We start from the raw sequence: 27,332 nt of genomic DNA, 5'->3' as shown, positions 1-27,332 counted from the left end.
AAAGCTAGGGTGCCTAAGGCTCTTGCACAGTTCTGTACTTGTCAATGTGGAGCAGAGAGCGAGTTTGTAAATCTGCCAGTAGCAAAGGATGGTGAGGGCTGAGCGCCACGGGAGGGGTGTGGGACAGGTGGCAGAAAAGGGGTGCCAGAAGGCGGGGTTGGTGTGGGGGCAGATGCACCCAGCCCTGAGACACCAGACAAGGTCATTTGATTCCAAACAATTGGTTTATTGATCATTACAGAATGTCTCTCTGGTGCTTCCCAATCCTTCCCCTCTCCCTTCCCCTTTTCCCAACATGATTCCCCGCTCCCTGTCCCCTTCCACTCTCAGTCCACAATACCCCATATCAGAATCAGGTTTATCATCACTCACATATGTCATGAAATCTGGGTTTTTTTTGCGGTAGCAGTCCAGTGCAATACATAAAATTACTACAGTATTGTGCAAAAGTCTTAGGCACCCTAGTTATATGCATATGCCTTAGACTTTTGCACAGTACTGTATGAGAGGAAAGGAAATATCAATCTTTCAGGTAGACAGATCATTCAGTTTTGTTTTATTTGATAACCCACTTCAGTAGAGCATCTTGGGACTTGATCAGATATGGTATTGGAGTTATAGAAATTTCTAGGCCCATATCTGGTAAAGGGTGTACTGTTATTGGAGAGGGTCCAGAGGAAGTGTACAAGAATTATCTGGAAATGGAAAGGTTAACAAATGAGGAGCATTTGATGGTCCTTGGCCTGTGCTCACTGGAGTTTACAATAATGAGCTGGTGGGGGGCAGGGGAAGTGTCCGAATCCAAAGAAACCTACCAAGTATTGAAAGGCCTAGAGAGAGTAGATGTGGAGAGGATGTTTCCTAAGTGGGGGAGTTGAGGAGCAGAGGGCATAGCCTCAAAAGAGAAGGATGTCCCCAAAGTACAGTGACGGGAGGAATTTCTTTAGCCAGAGGTTGGTGAATCTGTGGAATTCAATGCCACAGATGGCTGGAGAGGCCAAGTCACTGGGTATATTTAAAGTGGAGGTTGATAGGTTCTTGATTGGTAAGAGTGTCAAAGGTTATGGGGAGAGGACAAGAGAGTAGGGTTGACAGGGAAAATAAATAAGACCATAAGACCATTAGACCTAGGAGCAGAGTTAGGCCATTTGGCCCATTGAGACTTCACCCTGTTCCATCATGGCTGATTTATTATCCCTCTCAACCTCATTCTACAGGAAAGAGAAAATAATTAAAATATTTTCCTCCTTTACCTTCCACCAGGGCACTCGGTCATATTCACTTGTTCGTCCTCCCCAGCATGTTCCCCTTGTTCATCACACGTTGATAACTCTTCACTGTAACTGTGGACGCTGTTCGTCCAAATACTGTGATTTACTCACTTGCCCTTTATCTGTCACACTATGGGCTTCCTCATCAGATTTTATCAAACTTAGCTACTTGGTTAGATGCTTGGATCAGCCACGGTCGAATGGTGGTGCAGACTCGATCAGACAAATGGCCGAATTCTGCTCTTATGCTTACAGTCTTATTAATAGAAAGAGTTGTTTTATTATAAACTATTAAAATATTTGTAAAATTGTTTAGCAGAACGTCACAATCCACCAACAGGACATCAAGAAGTCTGTTTGCTTTCCATTTGGCATGAGAAGTTGACGCAGCGTGAGGTCAAATGTGGGTGATTCGAATATGGAGGCCGGAGATGGTGTGGTAACATTTCCATGGTAACCGTTGTTTGGGTGTGTACCAGCAATACAGCTATCCCCACCCATGCAGAAGGAAACATTTGTCTAGATGCTGCAAGCAAACCTGGCCTTTGTGAAGCATCTTTCCAGCAGAGGTCAGTGATATTCTGCTTTGGGTTTGTCCTCAGCGATCGCTGCTTTCACACTCTTTCTGAAATTTAGATCCACTTAAAGACCGAACTCGAGTTGAAATTTAGCTGCCCAACAGTGAAGAAATCTGACACATAGTCCAGGAATAAACACACATACTGGGAAGGAAAGTTTCCTTCTCTGTGTAAACAGAATTAACTTCAATCCCTAGTGCATTCCACAATGGCCAAGCACTAAAGTGAAGGACAAACATAAAAAATCGGTTAGGTGATGGCTTAGGAAAGGGTGCAGATGATATTTACCAGTATAATGCCTGGATTAGAGGGCATTATCTACACTCAGTGGCCACCTTATTAGATACCCCCTGTTCTTCCACTAGGTGTATGTTCATGGTCTTCTGCTGCTGTAGCCCATCCACTTCAAGGTTCAACATATTGTTCGTTTAGATATGCTCCTCTACACAACATTGTTGAAATATGTGGTTATTTGATCTACTGTCACCTCCCCATCAGCTTGACTCAGCCTAGCTATTCTCCTCTGACCTCTCTCATTAACAAGGCATTTTTGCCCTCAGAACTGCCACTCACTGAATGTTTTCTTTTGTTTTTCACAACATTCCCTGTGAGCTCTAAAGACCATAAGACCATAAAATATGAAAGCAGGACAAAGCCATTCAGCCCATCGAGTCTGACCTATTACTTCATTATGCCTGATCCATTTCCCTCTCAGACCCAATCTCCTGCCTTCTCCCCATATGCCTTCATGGCCTAACTAACCAAGCGCCTAATAACCTCTGCTTGGCCTCCACAGCCACCTGTGTCAATGAATTCCACAGATTCACCACTCCCTGGCTGAAGACATTTCGCCTCTGTTGTGTGTGAATGTCCCAGGAGATCAGCAGTTTCTGAGAAACCCAGACCAGCCCATACACAGCACAGTCATTGTGGGCCGAATGGCCTGTTCCTGTGCTGTACTGTTCTATTAGTGCATACCATAATAAATAACCCAACAAACCAGACAAAAAATGATGGTAGGGCCAAATTAGTATTTCAGACGTGGGGAAGTTTGCATTGCAATGACTGGCATGTCCTACAAGTGTGCTACAAATTGAAATAAATTACAGTGCTTTTGTTTTGGAGGTGATCACAAAATAGAAGTGTCTTTGATATTAATGAGTGTGCACATAACATATTTTAATGACTGAATTAGTAGTACTGCTTAAAGTGGTGGGACAGTAGAGTAGCGGATAGAGTAACGCTTCACAGTGCTAGCAATTCAGGGTTCAATTCCCGCTGCTCTCTGTAAGGAATCTCTACGTTCTCCCCCGTGACAGTGTGAGTTTCCTCCCATGTTTCAAACATGTAGGGGTTAGTAAGGATTAGCAAGTTGTGGGCATGCTATGTTGGTGCCAGAGGCACAGCAACACCTGCGGGCTGCCCTCAGCACATCCTTGGACTATGCTGGTTGTTGATAAACCACACATTTCACTGTACTTTTCAATATGTTTTTGATGCACGTGTGACAAATAGAGCTAATCTTCTATCTCATTCTTAGAGGAAGGAATGTGAGGGTGTGGAACGAGGTATCATAGCAAGAGTTGCATGCAAGCTCGATTTCAAAGTTTGGTGAAGTTTGGATAGGTACGTGGCTGGTTGGGCTATGATCCCGGTGCTGGTAGATGGGAGTAGGCATGGACTAGATTGGCCAAAGGGTCTGTTTTGTGCTGCACTTTTCTATGACTCTATGCATCTGTATGATATCACAAAGGTATCAAAATCAAGAAGACATAGATTTAAGGTGAGGGGAAGGAACAGCTAGCATTTCGGGTCAAGACCCTTTGTCAACACCAAAATATCAAAAGTTTATTTCCCTCCATAGACGCTTCCTGATTCACTTAGGTCCTCCGCCACTTTCTGTGTGTTGCTCAAGATTTCCAGTATCTGCAGAATTTCTTGTGTTTTCCAAGTTTTAAAAGGGATCTGAGGAGTGTTTTTTACAGAGAAACACTTACTCCTCAGATCCCTTTTAATGACACCTGGAACATGCCTCTGTAGAAAACAGTGGAATCACATGCAGTTACCACGATTAGGAAGCAGACAGACACTGAAATAAAAAAGGCAAGTCCTGATGCAGGCAACTGTGATTAGCACAGATGGGTTAAAAGGTGAACATGGATGTAAAGGGCTGAAGGACCTGTTTCTGTGTTGTACAGTTCTGTGATACTATGCCTCCAGTTGCATGATGTGGATTTATTTTCCAGTTGGACTGTAACAGTGACTACAAACATATAGGTTTTATTCTCTCCAAACGCTTCAAGAAATCATCGAGAAATTTCCTTTCTAAAATGAAATAAAGCGGGATTTATCCACATCATGTTCTTTTGAACAAAGCCAGTACAGACACCTAGTGTAAATAATGGATTTCCATCATACAATTTTATCAATTAGTGTATCCTCCAAATCTTCATTTTCATTGTAACATTCATGGTGATTATCAATACCTTCAAATTCTTTGTAGTTCCTAACTTATTGAGGTCGTGAAATTATTTCATTTTCACTCATGACCGTCTCTGGCATCTCCGAAGCTGAATGCTTGAAACCACAGTGAGCAAAACAGTTTAGAGTTGTTTTACTGCTTATTTCTCACCAACGAGTGACAGAAATCACTGCTTTTTGAACACAAACACGTGCACCAATGCTATTTGAAAACGGTTCACTGTAAGCAGCGTGGTGTCTGATAGCCACACAAATGTGAGTGACTGACGCTGTTTAGAAAATGTTTGACAAGTCTCCTGTTCCAGTTAAGCCGCATAGTGTCCCAATTAAACAAAGGGAGTCTCAGCTATTTCTCAATTATTTTTAATTCTTTAAGAGTTGTCCCCAATTAGCTGATGGCCCAATTAACCAAAATCTACTGTAGTTTTAAACACCTTTGATCTACGATGAAGTCTCCTTACCAAGACCAAAATCTTTTCTCCAGCTGTGTTTTAGCTATTCAAGTGTGTCGACTGAGGGTTTATTTTCAGAATAGCTCCTTGTTCCGGTTACAATATGAAGGTGAGTTTCTTTCACTGCCCCGACCCCCCAAAACACCAGCAACTCTGTGATGCTGAAATTCTCTCTAGGCTCATGTATTTGAAAGTTGAGCCCCCATCCTATCTCTCTCTTAGTTTTTCTGCCTCTCTGTGTCTCTGTCTCGCTCTCTCTCCCTCCCTCTCCCACTTTCTCCCCCTCCCCCTCCAGCTCTCCCTGTCTTTCTCTCTCTCTCTGCTTTTTCCCTCTCCCTCCTCATCCTCTTCCTCTTGCTCACTGCCTCCCTCTCCCTTTCCTCTTTGCCTCCCTCTCTTTGTCGTCTTCTCTCTGCCCCTCTGACCCCTTCTCTGTCCCCCTCTCTCTCCCTTCCCTCTCACCCTCTGCTCCTCTCCCCTCCCTCTTTCTCACCTCACTTTCTGCCTACCTTTCCCCTTCTCATCCCTCTCTCTCTCTGCCTCCATCTCACTCCCTGTCTTTCTCTATCTCTCTCTCTGCCTCTGCCTGTCTCTCTTTTTCTTTCTCTCCCTCCCTCTGTCTATTTGTCTGTCTCTTTCTCTCTCTCTCCCGTCTCCCCCTCTCAATCTCTGTCTCCTTCTCAGCCACCCCCTCTCTCTCTGCTTCCTTCTGCTTTCCCCTCTCACTCCTCCCTCACTCCTCCTCTCTCTCCCATCTCTTTCTGTCTCCCTCTGTTTCTGATTCTTTCTCTCCCTCTCTCTGTCTCTCTCTCCATCTCCCCCTCTCTCTTCCCGCCCCCCTCCTCCCCTCTCTCCCCCTCACCCCTCTCCTCTCTCTCCCCCTCTCTCTCTGTCTCTCTCCCCACTCTCTCTCTCCCCCTCTCTCTTCCCCCTCTCTCTGTCTCCTCTCTCTCCCTCTCTCCCCTTTCTGTCCCCCCTCTCTCCCCCTTTGTGTCCCCCTCTCTCTCCCCCCTCTCCCCCTCCCCCTCTCTCCCCCTCTCTCTCCCCCCTCTCTCTCACCCCCTCCCCCCTCTCTCTCTCAGCACTTTCTGGTTGGGGGTAGATGGAGCATGAATATGATCCAGCCAATCTGCAAATGGGGCAGGGCTCTAACCCATCTGTGTAGGGAGGGCCAGACCATTTGCTTTGTATGTTTTTTTTACTGGGATCTGTGCCTTACATGCAGCTGAAATCATTTGGCATATGTAGCGTCTTAGGAGAGATTCGGACACTTGTGCTGTGCTTTCAGAGAGAGAGAGAGATCCTGTGTTTTTGACTGGAAAACAATCAGCTCAGCTGTTTTGGAAGTTTGAAACCCACTCTTCTGCAGCTAGTTTCCGTGCACTTTTCCTGGAACGGCTTCCGATACCAACTTTTCCTTTGGAATAAAGTTCGGGATGGCGGAGCTCTCTGTCAATGACCACTTGGAGGGAATCCTGTCAGATTTCGAAGGTCTGTAGTACTTGACTTCTGTATTTACATGCTAACCTCACCTCAGGCTTTTCGAGGGCATTATTTTCTGAATAGAGTACTTAAATAACTCTTCAAAAGGCAAAAGATTACACGTAATGTTTTGCGAACAGCGACTTTGCTGTAATGACTGCCACACTTTCATGTGGTAGTCGGGAAAACTGGTTATTTACTTTCAAGACATTTTCTAAATCTCCCACCTTTCAGAGTCGGTTGATTTCTCTTTGCCCCGAGTGCTGGAATGTTTTCAGTGAGTAAGAGTGAGCAGGTAGAGAGAGCGGCGTAATCTGACGCTGGCTTTCCGCAGACCGGTGCTTGCATCTCCTCCCAACCGGCGAGTGCGCACGGCTGCTCTCGGCGGGCTCTTGCTGACCAGATGAAATGAAATACCATTTGATTTCTGGTTTTCTAACACTTCTCAAATCTCAAGCCTTGTGGTTTGGCTTGGCTATTACGAGGGGTCCGCGTTAAGCACTGGAATACCGAGGATCACTGTTCTCAGTTCCCTTTGATCCTTGAGAAGTTCTGGGGGAAATTACAGACTTTGAAAGGAATTGAGCTCTATTATAGCCATGACCACAGACATGTAAACATAGTAAAGGATAGTATTACTACTCCCCTTCAAGGTATTTATTGTCGTAAACCCTTTAGCAAAAACAGTCGGCAGAACATTCCTGTGTGGCTTACCAGTAGAACGCAGGTCGAAACGCAGGTGGATCCCTCTTGTATATTTTGAATAGGCCTTCCTTTGATCTAAAAAATTTCTCCCTTAATTGACGGCAAAAGTAAGATAAATTTGAAGGCCCCGGGGCCCCTTTTCCGTGTTCAAATGCCGATATGAGTTTCTGTGTGAAATTTTTGCTCACTGGGCTGTTTCAGTTGCCCCAGGTATGTCATAATTCATCTCGGTCAGTAGGCATCAAAATCTGCCCCTCGGCGCGTTCCTCGGTTTCCATTTCAGATTAATCTGCATTTATCTTTCAGACAGTTCAAAATGCTTCCTGTTCCAATCAACTTCGACAAAGCGTTGTGAAATAAGCAGAGAGAACATGTTTATTCACAAAGCTTCATGCACTGAGGTGTTGGCAGGCGTTCTTGCATCTAGCAAAGTTTGAAGCTAGAGTATTAGGATTAATTTTCTCAAAAGGTTAACACATTGGCCTCTGAGCAATGGCGAGTGCGGTCAAGCTGGGGTGGTCTGACAGCCCAGTAGCCCGGGAATCCCGATGGTTCCGAGCGTGGTTCACTCTGGGATGTGAGACGCGGGGTGCAGAGAGGTGGGGACTCTGGAGAGTTGCTGGTTTCTGTACAGCGGGCTGGGTATGTGACGGCAACCGGGACTGGGGTCGGGAACGCGGGGAGGTTTGCGGTCGGAACCAAGAGCCGGTTTAGTTTGCTTGAACGTCTTCAACTGCCCTTCTACTGTCAGTGGAAAAACGTAACACGTATAAAAAGTGAAATAAATAAAGTGTGTGTGTGTGTGTGTGTGTGTGTGTGTGTGTGTGTGTGTGTGTGTGTGTGTGTGTGTGTGTGTGTGTGTGTGTGTGTGTGTGTGTGTGTGTGTGTGTTGCTGACCCCAGTAGTCCAGAAAAAAATCTGCTAGTTCGGCATTACCAGTGTCCCAGAAGTGTTGGCTTAACACACTTCGTTCTATTCAACTAATGGCACTTCACACTTTGAACGCTAAGAATGACTAAAATTTAGTATGTCACCAAAAACACTCGAAAATTTCTACAGATGTATCATGGATACATCACCGCCTGGTATTGTGGGGGTGAGGGCTACTGCATAGGGTCGAGAGTTAGCTCCATCATGGGCACTAGCCTCCGCAGTATCCAGGACATCTTCAAAGATTAATGCCTCAAAAAGGCGGGGTCCATCATTAAGGACCCCCATCAGCCAGGTCATTCATCCCTTGTACTCATTCCTACCATCAGGGAGGAGGTAACAAGCCTGTTACTCAACAATTCACTCTCTTCCCCTCTGCCATCCGATTTCTGAATGGACATTGAACCCATGAACACTAGCACACTCATTTTTTAATTTCTTTTTGCACTATTTATTTAATATAACTATTATATACTTACTGTAATTCACAGTTTTTTTCTCTGTTATTAAGAATACATGGTAAAGTCAACAAATTTCATGACGTACTGTATGCTGATGACATTAAATCTTAGTCTGATTTTGGATAACTTCATAGTTTTGTTTCTCCATATCTTCTGAACTAGCTATTGTAAAGCTTTGCCAGCTGTGCTTTAGTTGGAACTAATATCACCTTTCAGGTGCTTGCGGATTTCACATACAGAGATCTGTTCTGAGACTGCAGTGCAGTACTGGAGGAGCTCAGCTTCGAGTGTACCCTATAATTGTTAATGTCGTAAGGCCATAAGACATAGGGAGCAGAATTAGGCCATTCAGCCCATCGAATCTGCTCAGCCAATCCATCATGGCTGATCCCGGATCCCACTCAACCCCATACACCTGCCTTCTCGCCATATCCTTTGATGCCCTGACTGATCAGGAAACGATCAATTTCTGCTTTAAATACACCCACAGACTTGGCCTCCAGTACAGTCTGTGGCAGAGCATTCCACAGATTCACTACTCTCTAGATAAATTCTTTCTTGCCTCTGTTCTAAAAGGTTACCCCTCAAACTTAAGCTGTGCCATAGGAAACATCCTCTCCACACCCACCCTATCTAGTCCTTTCAACATTCTGTAGGTTGTACTGTGCCAGCTGAGAGTCATTCTTACTCTCTTAATAAAATTTAAAGTTCTTGCCATCAGATTTGAGGAGCAGCAAGAGTAATCCCTGCTGTCCAGGGCTGTCTATTCCGTGTCAGTTCATGTGATCATCCTTGGAGCATGTATACAGATACATCAGCTGCCATGTTTCCTACAAAGGTGACTCCACAACAGAGATATTTCATTGGCTATAAACTAGTTTCCAACACTTGAGATTATAAAAAAGTGATAAATAAATATAAATCTTTATTTTCCCTCAACCCCTATTCTAAGTTAACACACACAAAATGCTGGAGGAACTTAGCAGGTCAGACAGCATCTCTGGAGGGGAGTAAACAATCAACGATTTGGGCCGTGACCCTTCATCAGGACTGGAAAGGAAGGGGGAAGAAGCTAGAATAAGAATCTGGGGGAAGGGGAGGGAGTACTGGCTGGCAGGTGACAGGTTTAAGTTTATGATTTGCTTGTGGTGTGAAAAGGACTATATCTTTTATCTCTTATGTTGACTATACCTCTTCCTTCATCTTCACTGCATCTGTTCCCAGGATGGGGATTTTCTTTCCAGGGGAGGGGAAGGAGAGGAACTCAGCAGGTTAGGCAGTAATAGACAATAGACAGTAGGTGCAGGAGTAGGCCATTCGGCCCTTCTAGCCAGCACCACCATTCACTGTGATTATGGCTGATCATACACAATCAGTACCCCGTTCCTGCCCTCTCCCCATATCCCTTGACTATCTATATATATAAGAGCTCTATCTAACTCTCTCTTGAAAGCATCCAGAGACTTGGCCTCCACTGCCTTCTGGGGCAGAGCATTCCTCATATCCACCACTCTCTGGGTGAAAAAGTTTTTCTGCATCTCTGTTCTAAATGGCCTACCCCTTATTCTTAAACTGTGGCCTCTAGTTCTGGACTCACCCATCAGCGGGAACATGCTTCCTGCCTCCAGCATGTCCAATCCCTTAATAATCTTATATGTTTCAATCAGATCCCCTCTCATCCTTCTAAATTCCAGTGTATACAAGCCCAGTCACTCCAATCTTTCAACATATGACAGTCCCGCCATTCTGGGAATTAACCTTGTGAACCTACGCTGCACTCCCTCAATAGCAAGAATGTCTTTCCTCAAATTTGGAGACCAAAACTGCACACAATACTCCAGGTGGGGTCTCACCAGGGCCCTGTACAGCTGCAGAAGGACCCCTTTGCTCCTATACTCAATTCCTCTTGTTATAAAGGCCAGCATGCCATTAGCTTTCTTCACTGCCTGCTGTACCTGTGGAAAGTATCTACGGAAAGGAATAAACAGTCAACATTTTGGGCCGAGACCCAATTCTAAGCTTAGGTTTTTAGAAATTTCCATTTATATTTTCTATTCTTAATTTTGTAAATAAATAAAAGTGTGCTTAACTTCTCCAAACTTATTATTTTGGTAAATATCTCTTCAATGGTGTTTGTTTTGCTGACAATTAGGTTGCCAAGAATGAATGTTTAATACAAAGAAATCCAATAATCCCTTGCCTCTCAGATAAATCACGGATGATTAGTACTACTATAAATATTTTTCATTGTATGTGAACATATTGAAAGAGGAAACCTGTTCTACAGACACTTATTTAATTTAACTCTTTGAAATATATATATTTACTGTAATTCATTTTTTTCTGTGTTATCATGTATTGCATTGTATTGCTGCCGCAAAGTTAACAAATTTCATGACATTATGCCGGTGATATTAAACCTGATTCTGATTCTCATTAACAGTATTATTGCAGCTTGGCAACAGGACCATCCTATCATTGGCTTGTGCCATCTAACTGGAAATGTAATTTATCCAATTACATTCCCCCATTCAGCCATGTTTTTCTCTCTCTAGTATATAACTACTTCTATTTTTGAAGTGATGCTTGAATGCCTTTTTAGGGAGAAAGTTCAAGAAATTTTGTACTTGTGTAAAAAAAGTTCAGAGAATAGGCCATTCAGTCCATCAGGTCTCTGCCAGTCCCTGGCAGAGTAATTCATTCAGCACTGTACTAGCAAGTATATGATCTCGTAAACAGAGGAGGAACAAACATAGCCCAGGACAACAGGGGTTACTGTCTTGTTGCTCCTCAAATTAACGGTCATCTTATTCCATCTTGAAAACCTTAAATTGATTCTGTTTCCACCACTCTCGCAGTTTAAGAGAGCGAGTTCGAAATCACAAGCGTTTTTTGTGTGTATCATGCCCTTCTTGAATCAAAACAGAATATGTTGCAGGCACTCAGCTGGTCAGCCTAGCAGGTGTGGAAAGAGACAAAGTTAACCTTTGATGTCCGGAACCCTTGATCAATTCTGACAAGGGGCCCAGATTTAATACAAGCTTTTGAGATAATAACTTCTGCTTTTCAAAAAGATTATTTTTATTAATATCTTAAATTCAGTGTCAGAAATTTACTGCTTTCTTGTTATGAGAAAGAGAGACTTCTTATGCCAAATCAGATAACAAGTCCTCTGCACTATTTTGCTAAAGAATGAGAATGTTATCAACAACCAGTATGAGTCACTCAACTAAGAGAGGGAGAATTTTCTATGAGAGCTTGCCGCACACAAATTAGCTGCAGAATTTTTTTTTCCCACAGCGAACACATTTCAAGCGGATCTTGCTTTGCTGCACTTTTCTTTGGAATGACCTGGAAGATCTTTTACAATCTTTGCTCTGCTCTATCTTCCAAGACTATTCTTCGTGATAAGCCCATCACCCCTATTGAAGCAAAGCCTGCTGACAGCATCTCACCAGAGACCTTCGTCTAGGGCTGAAGGTTGATCAGCCCTGTGGTTTCTGCTTCACCACACGACTCCATATGTCTTCTAGGCAAACATCCTTCTTCTCCCAGGGATGAGGTCTTTGGAGCTTCTGTTGGTGTTTCTGTAACTCTGAGATTTTATGGGATGGGGTTGCTAGCCCCATTCCCACCCACCTCCTTTCGCAGCTGAACTTGGGACCATCCATGATGGAGCTTCAAAGACTATTGACCTTAACAAAATCAGAGCAATTCCTCTAACCTATTACGTTGCTGCAACATTGGTATGGGAAGATAAGTTGGGAGCTTTTATTCGTAAGCTGCACCATGATGTGAAGGTTCTGAGGACAGTTGTCACGAAGTGCACTGGCAATATCGGAACCCAAGGGCAGAGGAAAGACAGACTCCAGTGTAGAGAAGGTAGCGAGGACTTATTCATAGTAATTCCAAAAGAATATCAATGGCTTAGCCGTTCAACACCGCAATAAGTAGCATTCTCAAAACTTGGACCCCGTGATAGCACTAATCAGGTGTCCGCCTAAATAACATGGAATCCCCGAGCCTGTCAAAATCAATTGAACAGAAAGCACCAGGAGACCACATAGCAAAGAGCGAGTCGCTCGAGAATTTCACAAGGAACCTAAGTGACTAACGACTCTCATTAAACGACAATTGACTAATTCAGGTGCTTTTAAAAACCTTGGAGTCCATTGCTGTCTGGCTCTCCACACAGGCCCAAACAGCTTACTACAATAGACTCTGGAATATAATCTGTCTCCAAAGACACATCCTATCGCTGGATTTAAGAATTAGGCTAACGACTCATAATTCTAGCAGTGCTTGCAGGAAAGGTGAGATGAAATCCAGGGGTGCCCAATCTATTTGTTTATCACTAGATGAAGCAGTGGCTGTGTGTGAAGTCAACCCTTCAAGGGGCTCCTTCTTCATGAAGATGATCCGAATGAAATGACGGACCATTCCCTGGTTAAGAACACCTGACTTACAGACACTCCATACATATGAACAAGCTACTGTAATATTATTAATGCAATTTACATACATACATCTGGTCCTGCGAGTGACAGAACTAGTTTCTTCTCTTCTTCACTTTTAATAATTGTTCCTTTTTACCAGCCTTATGTGTTTCTGATGCCATTCATGGAGGTATGATTACCATATTGAGCAATTCTTGTTTGTTTTCTGATTTATGGACAAAGCTTGTAAAAGCAGGCAGCATGGTAGCGTGACACTATTACAGTGCCACCAATTGTAAGAGTGGGGTTCAATTCCTGCCGCTGACCTTGAGGAGATTGTGAAAACACGAGGAAATCTGCAGATGCTGGAAATTCAAACAACACACGCAAAATGCTGGTGGAACACAGCAGGCCAGACAGCATCTATAAGGAGAAGCACTGTTGACGTTTCGGGCCGAGACCCTTCATGATGAAGAGTCTCGGCCCGAAACGTCGACAGGAGATTATGCATTTATTTTTTATTGTGACCTTTCCAGTCCCTTGAGCTGCAGCGCCCAGCAACCCCCCAGTTTAATCCTAGCCTAATCACAGGACAACTTGTAACGACCAATTATCCTACCGACTGGTACGTCCTTGGACTGTGGGAGGAAACCCACAAGGTCACGGGGGGAATGTACAAGCTCCTTACAGGCTGTGGTGGGAATTGAACCCAGGTCACTGGTACTGTAAAGTGTTGTGCCAACCAATATGCTACCCATGACTGCATGGGTTCCTCCCACACTCCAAACGTTTATCAGTTAGTGGGTGTAAATAAGCAGCCTGCGCTCATTGGGCTGGAAGGGGCTGTCGCCATGCTGCATCTCAATTAAAAAAAACACCTCAACACACACAAAATGCTGGTGGAACACAGCAGGCCAGGCAGCATCTATAGGGAGAAGCGCTGTCAACGTTTTGGGCCGAGACCCTTCGTCAGGACTGACCGAAAGGAAAGATAGTAAGAGATTTGAAAGTAGTGGGGGGAGGGGGAAATGTGAAATGATAGGAGAGGACCGGAGGGGGTGGGATGAAGCTAAGAGCTGGAAAGGTGATTGGCGAAAGTGATACAGAGCTGGAGAAGGGAAAGGATCATGGGACGGTAGGCCTCGGGAAAAAGAAAGGGGGGGGAGCATCAGAGGGAGATGGAGAACAGGCAAACAACTAAATATGTCAGGGATGGGGTAAGAAGGGGAGGAGGGGCATTAACGGAAATTAGAGAAGTCAATGTTCATGCCATCAGGTTGGAGGCTACCCAGCTGGTATATAAGGTGTTGTTCCTGCAACCTGAGTTTGGATTCATTTTGACAGTAGAGGAGGCTATGGATAGACATAACAGAATGGGAATGGGACGTGGAATTAAAATGCCTGGCCACTGGGAGATCCTGTTAAATCTGTTTATTACCCAGAAATGACAGGTACAAATCTCTCATAAAAAAAATTAACAAAATGGAAGAGGCACATTGACCCCCAAATCCCTCCTCCTGCACAAAAAAATAAACAAGACATGACAGACATATTGACCCCTAAATCCTCCTCCCTGCACAGAAAAACAGGAAATGTCGGGTGTAAAACACAGAATATAAAGAACCATGAGATTGGAAAAAAGTCTATAGTCCAAGTCCACATCCAAGATGCAGAAAACCAGGGCAATATTCTCTGGACCCAACGGCAGACCTTTCCCTCTCCATAGCAGAGCCATCAAAAGACAAACAGCCGGTGCTCACCTTCGATGCTTCAGTCTCTCTCCTTGCTTTAATCGGTGAGCAATGGAAGCCTTTGATTAGCGGAATGGAGTTGAACAATGGCTCATGGCTTGTCCCGCAGCCTTCTCACCATAAATCTCAAGCATGCTGTGTCTGTCTCCTGGAATCCTCTTGGAAGCTGCAGAGAGCTAAAGCGCCCAAAAGACCTCCAAGCTTCTGCATTCACCTCGATGTTTTAATCTCCCTCGTCGCTTTAATCGGTGAATAATGGAATGGAGTCGAGCATCAGCTCGCAGTCTGCTCGCCATGAGTTTCCCGCACGCTGCCTCTGTCTCACGGAATCCTCTCGGAGACTGAAAAGCGCTGGACACCCAAATGATCTCCAGACAGCAAATTACAGGCTCCGACAGTTCCAGAATCACATCTAAGTAAAAAAAAATGTAAAATACATAAAATAAGTTAAATATATGGTTTATGATATATCCTCTGTGTCTGCATTTTAAAAACAAGTTTCCTTTCACATTCTGCTTTGAATCCTTTGCCTCAAAATTTTAAATCTACACTAACAGGAGCAAATCAAGAAATAGGAGTAGAATTAAGCCATTCAGCCCATCGAGACTGCTCCACCATTCCATTATGACTGATTAATTATCACTCTTAATGCCACTCTCCTGCCTTGACACTCTTACTAATTAAGAAACTATCAACCTCTGCTTTAAATAAACTCAATGACAGCCTCCACAGCCACCTTTGGCAATGAATTCCATAGATTCACCATCCTCTGACTAAAAAAAAAATCCTCTTTATCCTTATAGGACTGTTATAATGTGAACAAAGTCACCGGAGAGACACAGAGGCTAGTGGATCTAGATGTGTTTTGTTCAATAAAAATTAGCAGCAGCCATCATATTGAGACCTACTTGCAGGAAGAGGTGACCCAACCCAATATTACATGACATCTTATATGCTAAATATCAAAGGTAACAGCAGGAAAATGTATCTACAGTGCTTCCTTTGAATTACATATAATTTTCACACCTCCTTCTTCACACCCACACTCCAGACACCCAAAATTAATGTTAATCAGCATTCTCTGGTTTTCAATTAATTGGCAATCCACAGCTCCAGGAAACTATGGTTCAGGTCTGCATTTTAAATTTAATCTACAATCCACATTCAGGTCAAGATTGGTTGCTGAAGTTAACATTTGCTATATACCCTAACTCTAGAATACACCCTAAGACCTTTCTTGAATCCCCACTCAAACTTATTCACTGAAATCCTGTAGCAGAGATCTCTCATCCCCAGAATCATTCAAGTAAATCTCTTTCACGCAACTCCCCTCCCCACCCCAGACCTTCAAATACTTCTTAAAGTGCCTTGATTTGGATGCAACAAATAAACTATTCAGTACCAAAATACAATTTTTTAAAAATCTCATATAACCATAATTAATTACTTGGCAGACTTTGTTGCTGTCTGGATTATTCTGCAAAATTTTCATTTTGTTATGTCAAATTTAGGATGAACTATGAGTAATTTGAAGCCTTTCTCAGATAAAATCACTGCTAGTTGAATCATTTCTTTGTATTAAATCCATCATGTCCAGAGGGATATTATGGAAGAAGCTATTTTTTATTCCTGTTACTTAGAACAATTGAAATCTCCCCGTGGTCACAAAATACCTCAATGTAGTTTACCAGATGAATGGACCCATTCCCCGAATCCTAAAAAACGATTGCTGTGCTTAAACCAGGAAAAAAGTTTGTGAATTTCAACAGAATCTGTAAGCTACAAATTAATTTATGCATCTCCAAACCAAGTGGAGTGTGTAAATGGAGATCTGTGTAGAGCAATTTTATGTACCTTCTGTGAGCCTTAGACCCAATCAGAATCAGATCTGTTGCTTTGCACCAGGAGTAGTTTGCAATATATAATAATAAAAAACCTGAATTACATTAAGTATATAAAAATTAAAAAGTAATGCAAAAAGAGAGCAAAACAAATATAGTGAGGTAGTGTTCATCAGTTCATTGCTCATTCAGAAATCTGATGGCAGAGGGGAAGAAGTTTTTCCTGAGAAATTAGGTGTGTGTCTTTGGGCTCCTTGATGGTAGTTATGAGAAGAAGGTGATGGGTGATGGGGGTCCTTAATGATGGATGCCGCCTTTTTAATGCATCACTTTTTGAAGGTGTTCTAGATGTTGGGGAGGCTTGTGTCCATGATGGAGCTGGCAGAGTTTACAACTTTCCACCACTTTTTCTGATCCCATGCAGTGGCCCCTCAATACGAGATAGTGATGCAAACAGTTCGAATGCTCTGCATTGGGAAAGTTATCACCTCATTTTTCAGTCGGATTTTAGTTTGGCCCGACAATTATTTTCTGGTGTAAAACTCTAACAGCACTGCAAAATAAAATTTTCCTGCAGTGAGATGTTCAACCTCAGGGTTCTGAAAAATTACTCCTTTTATTTTCTCGAAGACCAGCTAGGTTCTACAGGACCCTTTTCCTCTGAAACTGTGCCATTTCCAGGAGTGAAAAATCTAATTGCACTTTTTATCTTCACTCTGATCTCTTGTCTACCTGTGTCCTCAACATGCAAGCATGGGCTGTTTTGTCTGCGGAACTCTGAGACTCTCAGCTTCCTAGTCTCAGGTCTGTAAGGAGATTCCATGTTCTCCCCACACTCCAGAGACATACGGTTCATTGGTTGGATTGGTGTAATAGGGTGCCACAGGCTCATTGGGCTGGAAGAGCCCGATATCATGCCGTATTTCTAAAGTAAATATAAAAATAATTTGTTAGCGTTAATAAACCTGAGTTCTGCCTCATTTTAGTTCATAGCCAGCCATTGCATTACAGAGATGGTCCATCCCACCTACTGAAGGAGGTTCATCTTGTTTAGACTCCACTAGGAGTACTGTGTTCAGTTCTGGTCACTTCATTACAGGAAGAATGTGGATGCTATTGAGAGTGTGCAGAGGAGATTTACAAGGATGTTGCCTGGATTGGAGAGTGTGCCTTATGAGAATAGGTTGAGTGAACTTCGCCTTTTCTCCTTGGAGCAATGGAGAACGAGAGGTGACCTGATAGAGATGTATAAGATGATGAGAGGCATTGATGGTACGAATAGCCAGAGGCTTTTTCCCAGCATTGAAAAGTCTAACACAAGGGGACATAGTTTTAAGGTGCTTGGAAGTAGGTACCGAGGGGATGTCAGAGGCAAGTTTTTCACACAGAGTGGTGGGTGCGTGGAATGCACTGCCAGCGACGGTGGTGGAGGCGCACACAATAGGGTCTTTTAAGAGACTCTTAGATAGGTACATGGAGCTTAGAAAAATAGTGGGCCATGCAGTAGGGAAGTACTAGGTAATTTCTAGAGTAGGTTACATGGTTGGCACAACATTGTGGGCCGAAGGGCCTGTAGTGTGCTGTAGATTTCTATGTTCTATGTTCTATCTACTTTTCCTTCAATGAAGAGGAGTTAGAGATGACATGGTTTGCTTTTCACAGGCTTTGATATCTTTCTGCTTTGCAGAATTCTCCAAAGTCCAGATATTCATTCAACATATCTTTATCCTTGCAGAAGGCCTGCTGGGGAAGCATTTTCATAGGCCTGGAGGCTTGCAGGCACTGTTTGTTACCATTATGCCTAGGTATTCCTGGCCATTAGAATAACTAACACGAGGAAATCTGCAGATGCTGGAAATTCAAGCAACACACACAAAATGCTGGAGGAACGCAGCAGGCCAGGCAGCATCTATAGGGAGAGAAGGGTCTCAGCCCGAAACGTCGACAGTGCTTCTTCCTATAGATGCTGCCTGGCCTGCTGTGTTCCACCAGCATTTTGTGTGTGTCATTATCCTACCCCCTTCTCTTCACTGCATCATCCATTGTTCAGTGGAAGAATGGCTGGAAGAGTGCTGGTGATCCCTTTGGCAAAGGTTGTGCCTTTGATGTTACATAATGACAAAGATAAGACCTTGCAACATGTCAATAAGCCAGCCATGTCATGGCATCACACAGGGAAAGCTAACCGTGTTGTTCTGTAAAGTGCCCACTCTTTACTACCTGGGGTGGTGATAGAGACTGGTACTAACGAGACATTTAAGAAACTCTTAGGCACTTGGATCAAAGAAAAATAGAGGGCTGTGGGATGTGTGGGAGGGAGGGTTTAGATTAAAGATGGAGTAGGTTTATATAAGTCAGTGCATATGGCGTTTTTCTGTTCAGTTCCCTGTGTTCTATATTCTTTGTGCAACTTTCACCAAAAAACTGAGGTAGTTTGCTTTTCAGATTGTTTAGTGTTTAATGTCATTTCCAGGGCAAAAGTGTAAAGGATGCTGCTTTTGCGTTAAAAAAAAATTAGCTACTCATTCAGCAAACACGAGGAAATCTGCAGATGCTGGAAATTCAAACAACAACACACACAAAACGCTGGTGGAACACAGAAAGGCCAGGCAGCCTAGCCTGCTGTGTTCTACCAGCATTGTGTGTGTGTGTAGCTACTCATTCAGTTCTGGCTACTTGTTCATCCCATCAGAAAGATCCCTTTGCATTAGTTCATCCAACAGGGGTGTTATTGGCTTCAGGCAATCTTAATCCCTCAATCAATGTAACTAAAATAGATTTATTGATCATTTTCATATTCCTGTTTGTGGGAGCAAATTGATCACCATGGTTTCTGCAATGCAGAAAGTTGCATGCCAAAGGGGCTGTGTTGGATGTCTCAAGATGGATGTGGTAGGCTCTGCCTAAATCTTTCCTTTTCAACCCACAACTAGAAATTGATTCTTTTCAAATATAATTATTACTCAATTTAGAAAAAAAAAACAATCTTGGAGTATTGAATACAATGGACAACAAAGAACTTGCTTCCTGAATACTTTTGTGTGTATCCTATGGATTTTAGCTGCTGATCATGAAAATCACTATAAAGTTTCCCTGTCACACACCATTGTTTTGAAATCACCTATATTTGTTATTTCAATTCATAATTCAAGTCAATTAAAATGTTGCGCACAATGTAAGCTGAGTAGTTTCTATCTTGTCCAGGTATGTCTGGGTGTGCTTAGGCGAGATGGATGCTGCACAGCAGAACAGGTTTTAGAAAGGCTATAAGTTTCTGTGAAAGACTTCAATATTTGAGACAGATGTTTCCTTGAATAACTGATGACCAAGATTAAGGAAGTCATTTTTGTTGGTTTACAAATCAAACAGGTTGTCAATGACAAGCAATTCAAAGAACTTCTAGTGGGACCAGAGAAAATCACATGGAAGTCATACAAGGGTGTTGATGAAAATTTTCTTGGCAACTACAGAGCACCAAAATACATGCAGCTGCTTGACAACACGCTTCAGGCATACAAAACCATGGAGTAGATCATGTTACTAAAGAATCATTTTCTGTATTCCCATTTGGATTTTAATACTGTCAGTGATGAGCATGGTGCGAGAATTTACTGGGACATTGCAGTCATGGAGAGACGGTATTAGGGCAACTGGAATCCATCAATGCTGGCAGCTTATTGTTGGACACTGAGAATAAACAAAAATCATCAACAAAACATTTTTTGCTTAGTTGAACTTTTGCAAAGCATCAGCAATTAATGCAATTAAATTAAATGCATCATATTTCATTAAAGTTCATTTCTGGTTTCTCCAGATTCCTACGTGATACAAGTAGTCTGAAATTAAATTTGTGTTCAGCTTCAAGAGGTCTATCGTAAACAAAAAACAAAAATTCTGAGGAATCAAAACTTTGGAAAAAAGTTGTTGTCTAGTGTTATGAGTGCGTAAAGATCAGAACAAATATGTTTTGTTGATGGAGTTTGTAACCTCAAAGGACAGTATTGCTTACACTAAAAGTTCTGTCCTGCACTTGAGCCTTGGCTTTTATCCTCTGCTCTTTTCTAAATTATCTTAGTCCTCAAAATCCACATGATACAACATTTTTCACAAACTCTGTTAATCTGGGAAAACACAATGTGCCCAGCCCTCTGCCAGGAGTCTATAACAACCAACAAAATCCTCTATGTCTTGCTTGCTTTATTGCTTGTGCTTTTAACTTGCTTAGTCAAGATGAATGAGTCAACTTACTGTTAAAAGCATTTCATTTGAGATCTACTTCTGGTGGTTGTAGAATCTGAACCCCTGTTGAACAGTGCGCATTGAAAAGTGACTGCATTGAAAGCTATCTAGCAACCCATTCTGCTCTGCTGTGGAGTTATGTGCTTGTAGAAGGTTTCCTGATGTTGCATGGAAGTCTTATCCCTTGCACTACTTCATCTAAAGGACAAACTGAGAACTGGTGATGTTCGATGAGGTCACACCATCACTGGAAGAAGACACAAGAAACTGTAGACTTTATCCAGTACACAATATCTAGCATCAATTTTCAATCAGTCAACACACGTGTGCATTAACGTAGATGGCAGGTGGTAAGAGTGGGTTCCCTCGCCTCTGCCCCTCTGACCCTCAACACAGGAGCCCCTCAGGGCTGTGTCCTAAGCCCCCTCCTTCACTCTCTGTATACCCATGACTGTGTTGCCACCCACAGCTCCAACCTGCTAATTAAGTTTGCTGACAATACTACACTGATTGGCCTTATCTAAAATAATAACAAGGCAGCCTACAGAGAAGAAGTCATCCCCCTGACACAGTGGTGTCAAGAAAATAATCTCTCCCTCAATGTCGCAAAAACAAAGGAGCTGGTTGTCGACTACAGGAGGAATGGAGATAGGCTAACCCCTATAGAGATCAATGGATCTGGGTTTGAGAGGGTGAACAGCTTTAATTTTCTCGGCATACACATCACCGAGGATCTCACATGATCTGTACATACCGACTGTGTGGTGAAAAAAGCACAACAGCGCCTCTTTCACCTCAGACAGTTGAAGAAGGTTGGCATGAGTCCACAGTTTCTAAGGACTTTCTACAGGGGCACAATTGAGAGCATCCTAACTGGCTGCATCACTGCCTGGTATGGGAACTGTACTTCCCTCAATCACAGGACTCTGCAGAGAGTGGTGCGGACAGCCCAGCACAGCTGTAGATGTGTATTTCCCACGATTCAGGACACTTACAGAGACAGGTGCATCAAAACAACCCAAGGGATCATTGGGGACCCGAGTCACCCCAACCACAAACTGTTCCAGCTGCTACCATCTGGGAAATGGTACCACAGCATTAAAGCCAGGACCAACAGGCTCCCGGACAGCTTCTTCCACCAGGCCATCAGACTGATTAATTCATGCTAATACAATTGTACTTCTATGGTATATTGACTGTCCTGTTGTACATACTATTTATAACAAATTACTATAAATTGCACTTTGTACATTCAGATGGAGACGTAATGTGAAGATTTTTACTCCTTATTTATGTGACGGATGTAAAAAATAAAGTCAATTCAATTCAATTCAATAGATGGACCAAATGGCCAACTGTACTATAAACTTCAATGAATCCCAAAGGTTCAAATATTTATTTATTTATTATCAAATTATACAACTCTGAAATTCTTCTTCTCCAGATAGTCACAAACAAGAGAAAGAAAAGAATAGCAGCACAATCATCAACCCCCAAGTCCCTCCTCCCCACATACAAAAAATGAACAAATAGAGAACAGGCACATCAACCCCCAAATCCCCTCCCCTGCGATTAAAAAAATGTGAAAAATCGGGTGAAAAAAATAGAACATAAAGAACTCTAAGACTGGAAAGAAGTCCACCGCCCAACAGCATATCCAAAACGCAGAAAACTGGTAGCATTCTTTGGGCACAGTGGCAGGCCTTTACCTCTCCGTAGCAGAGCGATCCCATCGGTGATCAAAAGGCAGTCTCCCCTCTCCGTAGCAGAGCGATCCCACCGGTGATCAAAAGGCAGTCTCCCCTCTCCGTAGCAGAGCGATCCCACCAGCGATCAAAAGGCCGTCTCCCCCCTCCATAGCAGAGTGATCCCACCAGCGATCAAAAGGCCGTCTCCCCCCTCCATAGCAGAGTGATCCCACCAGCGATCAAAAGGCCGTCTCCCCCCCTCCATAGCAGAGTGATCCCACCAGTGATCAAAAGGCCGTCTCCCCTCTCCGGCAGTAGGGTGATCCCTCCGGCAATCAAAGGCAGTCTCCCCTCTCCGTAGCAGAGCGATCCCACCAGCGATCAAAAGGCCGTCTCCCCCCTCCATAGCAGAGTGATCCCACCAGTGATCAAAAGGCCGTCTCCCCCCTCCATAGCAGAGTGATCCCACCAGCGATCAAAAGGCCGTCTCCCCTCTCCGGCAGTAGGGTGATCCCTCCGGCAATCAAAAGGCAGTCTCCCCTCTCCGTAGCAGAGTGATCCCACCAGCGATCAAAAGGCAGTCTCCCCTCTCCGTAGCAGAGCGATCCCATCGGTGATCAAAAGGCAGTCTCCCCTCTCCGGCAGTAGGGTGATCCCTCCGGCAATCAAAAGGCAGGCAGCCAGCACTCACCGTCCGCATTCGCCTCAGTGGTTCAATCTCCCTCGTCTCTTCAAGCGATGAACAATGGAGACTTTAATCGATGAAATGGAGTTGAACATTGGCTTGCACCCCATCCCATGAGGTTCAAGTTCGCTGCCTCTGTCTCCTGGAGACTCCAAAGTGCTGAAGTACCAAATGAGCTCCAAACTGCAAACCACAGACTCCAGCAGTTCCAGATTCACGTTCGTGAAGAACAAACAAAAAAATCAAGTCAAATCACTTTTTATTGTCATTTCGACCATAACTGCTGGTACAGTACACAGTAAAAATGAGACAACGTTTTTCAGGACCATGGTGCTACATGAAACAGTACAAAAGCTAAACTGAACTACGTAAAAACAACACAGAAAAATACCACACTAGACTACAGACCGACCTACCCAGGACTGCATAAAGTACACAAAACAGTGCAGGCATTACAACAAATAATAAACAAGACAATAGGCACAGTAGAGGGTAGTAAGATGGTGTCAGTCCAGGCTTTAGGTATTGAGGAGTCTGATGGCTTGGGGGAAGAATCTGTTACATAGTCTGGTCGTGAGAGCCCGAATGCTTCAGTGCCTTTTCCCAAATGGCAGGAGGGAGAAGAGTTTGTATGAGGGGTGCATGGGGTCCTTCATAATGCTGTTTCCTTTGCGGATGCAGTGTGTAGTGTAGATGTCCGTGATGGCGGGAAGAGAGACCCCGATGATCTTCTCAGCTGACCTCACTATCCGCTGCAGGGTCTTGCGATCTGAGATGGTGCAATTTCCGAACCAGGCAGTGATGCAGTTGCTCAGGATGCTCTCAGTACAACCCCTGTAGAATGTGATGAGGATGTGGGGTGGGAGATGGACTTTCCACAGCCTTCGCAGAAAGTAGAGACGCTGCTGGGCTTTCTTTGCTCTGGAGCTGGTGTTGAGGGACCAGGTGAGTTTCTCCGCCAGGTGAACACCAAGAAATTTGGTACTCTTAACGATCTCTAATGAGGAGCCGTCAATGTTCAGCGGGGAGGGGTCGCTCTGTGCCTTCCTGAAGTCAACATTCAGAAGAAGTGAAATATATGGCTTTATGATCTATCCAGAAGATGGCTCCCGAAGAAGAATTGTATGCAGGCGCCATCTTGCCCGGAAATCTGTGCTACTTGGCAGTACAGAACTCAGCTATTACCAGTCAGCATTCTTCTTTCACTAGGCAAGGTGAGGGGTGATTATTTTGGCTACATCATTAAATTCCTTTCTTTCTTGATTCAAAGGTTCAAAGTACATTTATTACCTGAGATAGTCGCACAAGTCCGACTCCACTCAAGACCGGTTCTGGGGTTAAAGGACAGTGGATGTGGGTGAGTGGAAGAGAGGAAAGGGGCTAGTTTTGCTGTTGTTGTTTTGTTGTTTGTTGTGTTCTGTGTTGTTCTGCAGAACACTGTGGATGTGCTCTGTTGGCAATGGAATGTGTGGTGTCACTTGCGGGCTGCCCCCATCAGACCCTCGTGTGTGTTGGTCGTTAATGCAAACAACATATTTCACAGTATGATTCGATGTATGCATGATAAATAAACTTGAATCTTGAAATAAAAAGCAGACTTTGATTTTATAGCGCTTTCAAATTTCACTGCCCAATGAATTACCTTTGAAGCTGTTGTGAGGCTAAGAAACAGAGCAACTACATAATTTGCACAAACCCCCACGAATAGCAGTGCAATTATGATCAAATCATCTCTTTCAATAAGGTTGAATGAAAGGTCAATATCAGTGGGAGTAATGCCCTTCCTTTCTTTTATGATGGGGTCATTCACTTCCTGAAGGGCACCAATTTAACACCTCACTTGAAAGATTGAACTCCAGCAGAGGTAAAGTCAGTCTATATTGGATTGTTAGGCTACACGTTTTGAATTTGAATCTTCGTCAGGTTGTTTAATCCAACAGCCTTCTTATTCCGAAGCAATAGTGCCAGCAACTGATTTCCTTCCACACTGTGCATTTGGTAGGTAGAAGCTGGGAATGTGTGTGTGTGTGTGTGTGTGTGTGTGTGTGTGTGTGTGTGTGTGTGTGTGTGTGTGTGTGTGTGTGTGTGTGTGTGTGTGTGTGTGTGTGTGTGTGTGTGTGTGTGTGTGTGGTGTGTTTGTGTGTTGTGAGGGTGGTTCGGAAGGGTGCCAAGCACTTCCAAACTTCTACAACTTATCCACATTTCCCATTAGTTGCATTCTAACATATACAGGGTTAGAACAAATACAGATGACAAATACAAATATATATTCTTATGGGTTATGGGGAGAAGGTAGGAGAATGGAATTGAAAGGGATAATAAACCAGGACTTATGGACTCCATTACTGAGACAAGTCCTCATCTCATTGCTACCATCAGGGAGAAGGTACAGGAGTCTGAGACATACACTCAGGAACAGTTTCTTCCTGTCCACCATCATATTTCTGAATGATCCTTGAACCCATGAACACTACCTCACTATTTTTCCTCTTTTTTCTGCACTACTGTATATAATTGTAATTTATAATATATTTTAAATATTGCACTGTACTGCTACCATGAAACAAACATACACCAGTGACAATAAAACAACACACACAAAATGCTGGAGGGACTCGGGCGGCCAGGTAGCATCTATGGAAAAGAGTACAGTCGACATTTTGGACCGAGTCATCGACAGTACTCTTATCCATAGATGCTGCCCGGCCTGCTGAGTCCCTCCAGCATTTTGTGTGTGTTGCTCGGATTTCCAGCATAGGCAGATTTTCTCTTGTTTGCCGGTGATTATAAATCTGATTCTGATTCTGACCTGCTCACAAACAGATTCTTTCAGGCAGTCACCTTTGCATAATATCAGCATTTAAAGTAAGATGCATGGCTAATGCTAGGAAATACAGGACATTGCATTAATAAAATGAAACATTGCAAAAGAAACCTTCAAGGAATGTTTTCAAAGGTGATTTTGCAGTTGTTATTGAGAAATTTTGAAGAACTTAAGTGCACCTAATGATTGGACACCTGCAACTCTTAGAGGTCAGTAGTTCCCGAGATTCACGGAGCTGTGTATCAGTTGTCCATTACTGCACTGGGAGATATGATCACAGATTATAGGTGATCCAGTACCATGGGATTTATTGCAATGCATTGGTTCCGAATTGTTGTGTTCGTATTCTGACCCCCAGGGCGTTGTTCCTTTGCCAGCTGCATTTATATTCCTTCCGTGCTATCAAAGTATTTATTGCTTTCTCCTTGCAGTCCACGCATGCTGAGGCAAATGGGGCTTATCAGGGTCCCACAGGGAAGCCCCTGTAAACACAAACATTTATACAAAGATAAGTCGTCACTGAAAACTACCGCCAGCAGGTGTGTAAATGCCATTGACTCCTAATTTGATCAGAGATCAAGGATTAAGGATCAACTTTCTTTACCATATACAATGATGTGTATTCAGAATTTGCTGTGGTGTTGGTCAGGGAGCAACATGCATTATAAAAACATTTAACAATGATAAAGAATAAAGAATTACATAAAACAAAGTTAGAGGTTAAAGTACATATATGAAATAAAAAATGCTTAAATGTGTAAATACTGGTATGTATTTGCAATGTAAACAGCATTATAAATAGTGGTTTAAAGTGTTTACGGTGCAGTGAGTGAAGTAATAGTTGGGGGAGGGCTAATGAGAATGAGTGATCAGATTAACTGCCTGGAGAAAGAATCTTTTAAAATGGTGCGAAATTGATTGGAACCAGTGAGACAATCCAACTCCTTTTACAGGACTCAACTCGGATTGAATTAGAATAAGAATCAAGTTTAATATCACTGACGCATCATAAAATTTGTTGTTTTGTGGCAGCAGCGCAGTGCAACACATGAAAATTATAAATTACATGAAGAAATATATATAAAAGAATAAATTAAGTAAGTAGTGTCAAAAGAGAGCAAAAATAGTGAGGTAATGTTCATGGGTTGGTTTATCGTCTGTTCTGAAGTCTAATGGCGGAGGAGAAGAAGTTGTTCCTAAAACAATGAGTGTGTGCCTTCAAGCTCCTGTGCCTCCTTCCTCCCTGATGGTAGCAATGAGAAGAGGGCATGCTCTGGTTGATGGGTGACCTTAATGATGGTTGCTGCCTTTCTGAGGCAATCGCCCTTTCAAGATGTCCTCACTGCTGGGAAGGCTAGTGCCCATGATGGAGCTGGCTGAGCTTGCAACCTTCTGCAGCTTTTTCTGATCTTATGCAGTGGCCCCTCCTTTCCATACCCGGCAGTGATGCAACCAGTTAAAATTCTCTCCATGTTACATCTGTAGAAAGTTGCTTCTGTAACCCATCC

At 43.3% G+C, this 27,332-nt stretch overlaps 1 protein-coding gene across 2 annotated transcripts in view; it reads left to right on the top strand.

Annotated features, from left to right (window-relative positions):
• The first annotated feature begins 1,587 nt into the window (after positions 1-1,587).
• The window catches only part of LOC140735343 (septin-9-like), a 416,923-nt gene continuing 391,178 nt past the window's right edge, over positions 1,588-27,332 (top strand). Inside the window, exon 1 of one of the 2 annotated variants that reach the window (XM_073060281.1) lies at positions 1,588-1,840. In XM_073060281.1, the coding sequence (XP_072916382.1) occupies positions 1,795-1,840 (46 nt within the window). In that variant the 5' untranslated portion in view covers positions 1,588-1,794. Of the gene's footprint in view, positions 1,841-5,988; positions 6,274-27,332 lie in introns of those variants that run through there. The other variant, XM_073060280.1, reaches the window with a different exon arrangement.

This window comes from Hemitrygon akajei, chromosome 11 (genome assembly GCF_048418815.1).
Source record: "Hemitrygon akajei chromosome 11, sHemAka1.3, whole genome shotgun sequence".
Taxonomy (NCBI): domain Eukaryota; kingdom Metazoa; phylum Chordata; class Chondrichthyes; order Myliobatiformes; family Dasyatidae; genus Hemitrygon; species Hemitrygon akajei.
This window is presented reverse-complemented; position numbering and strand designations above follow the sequence as displayed.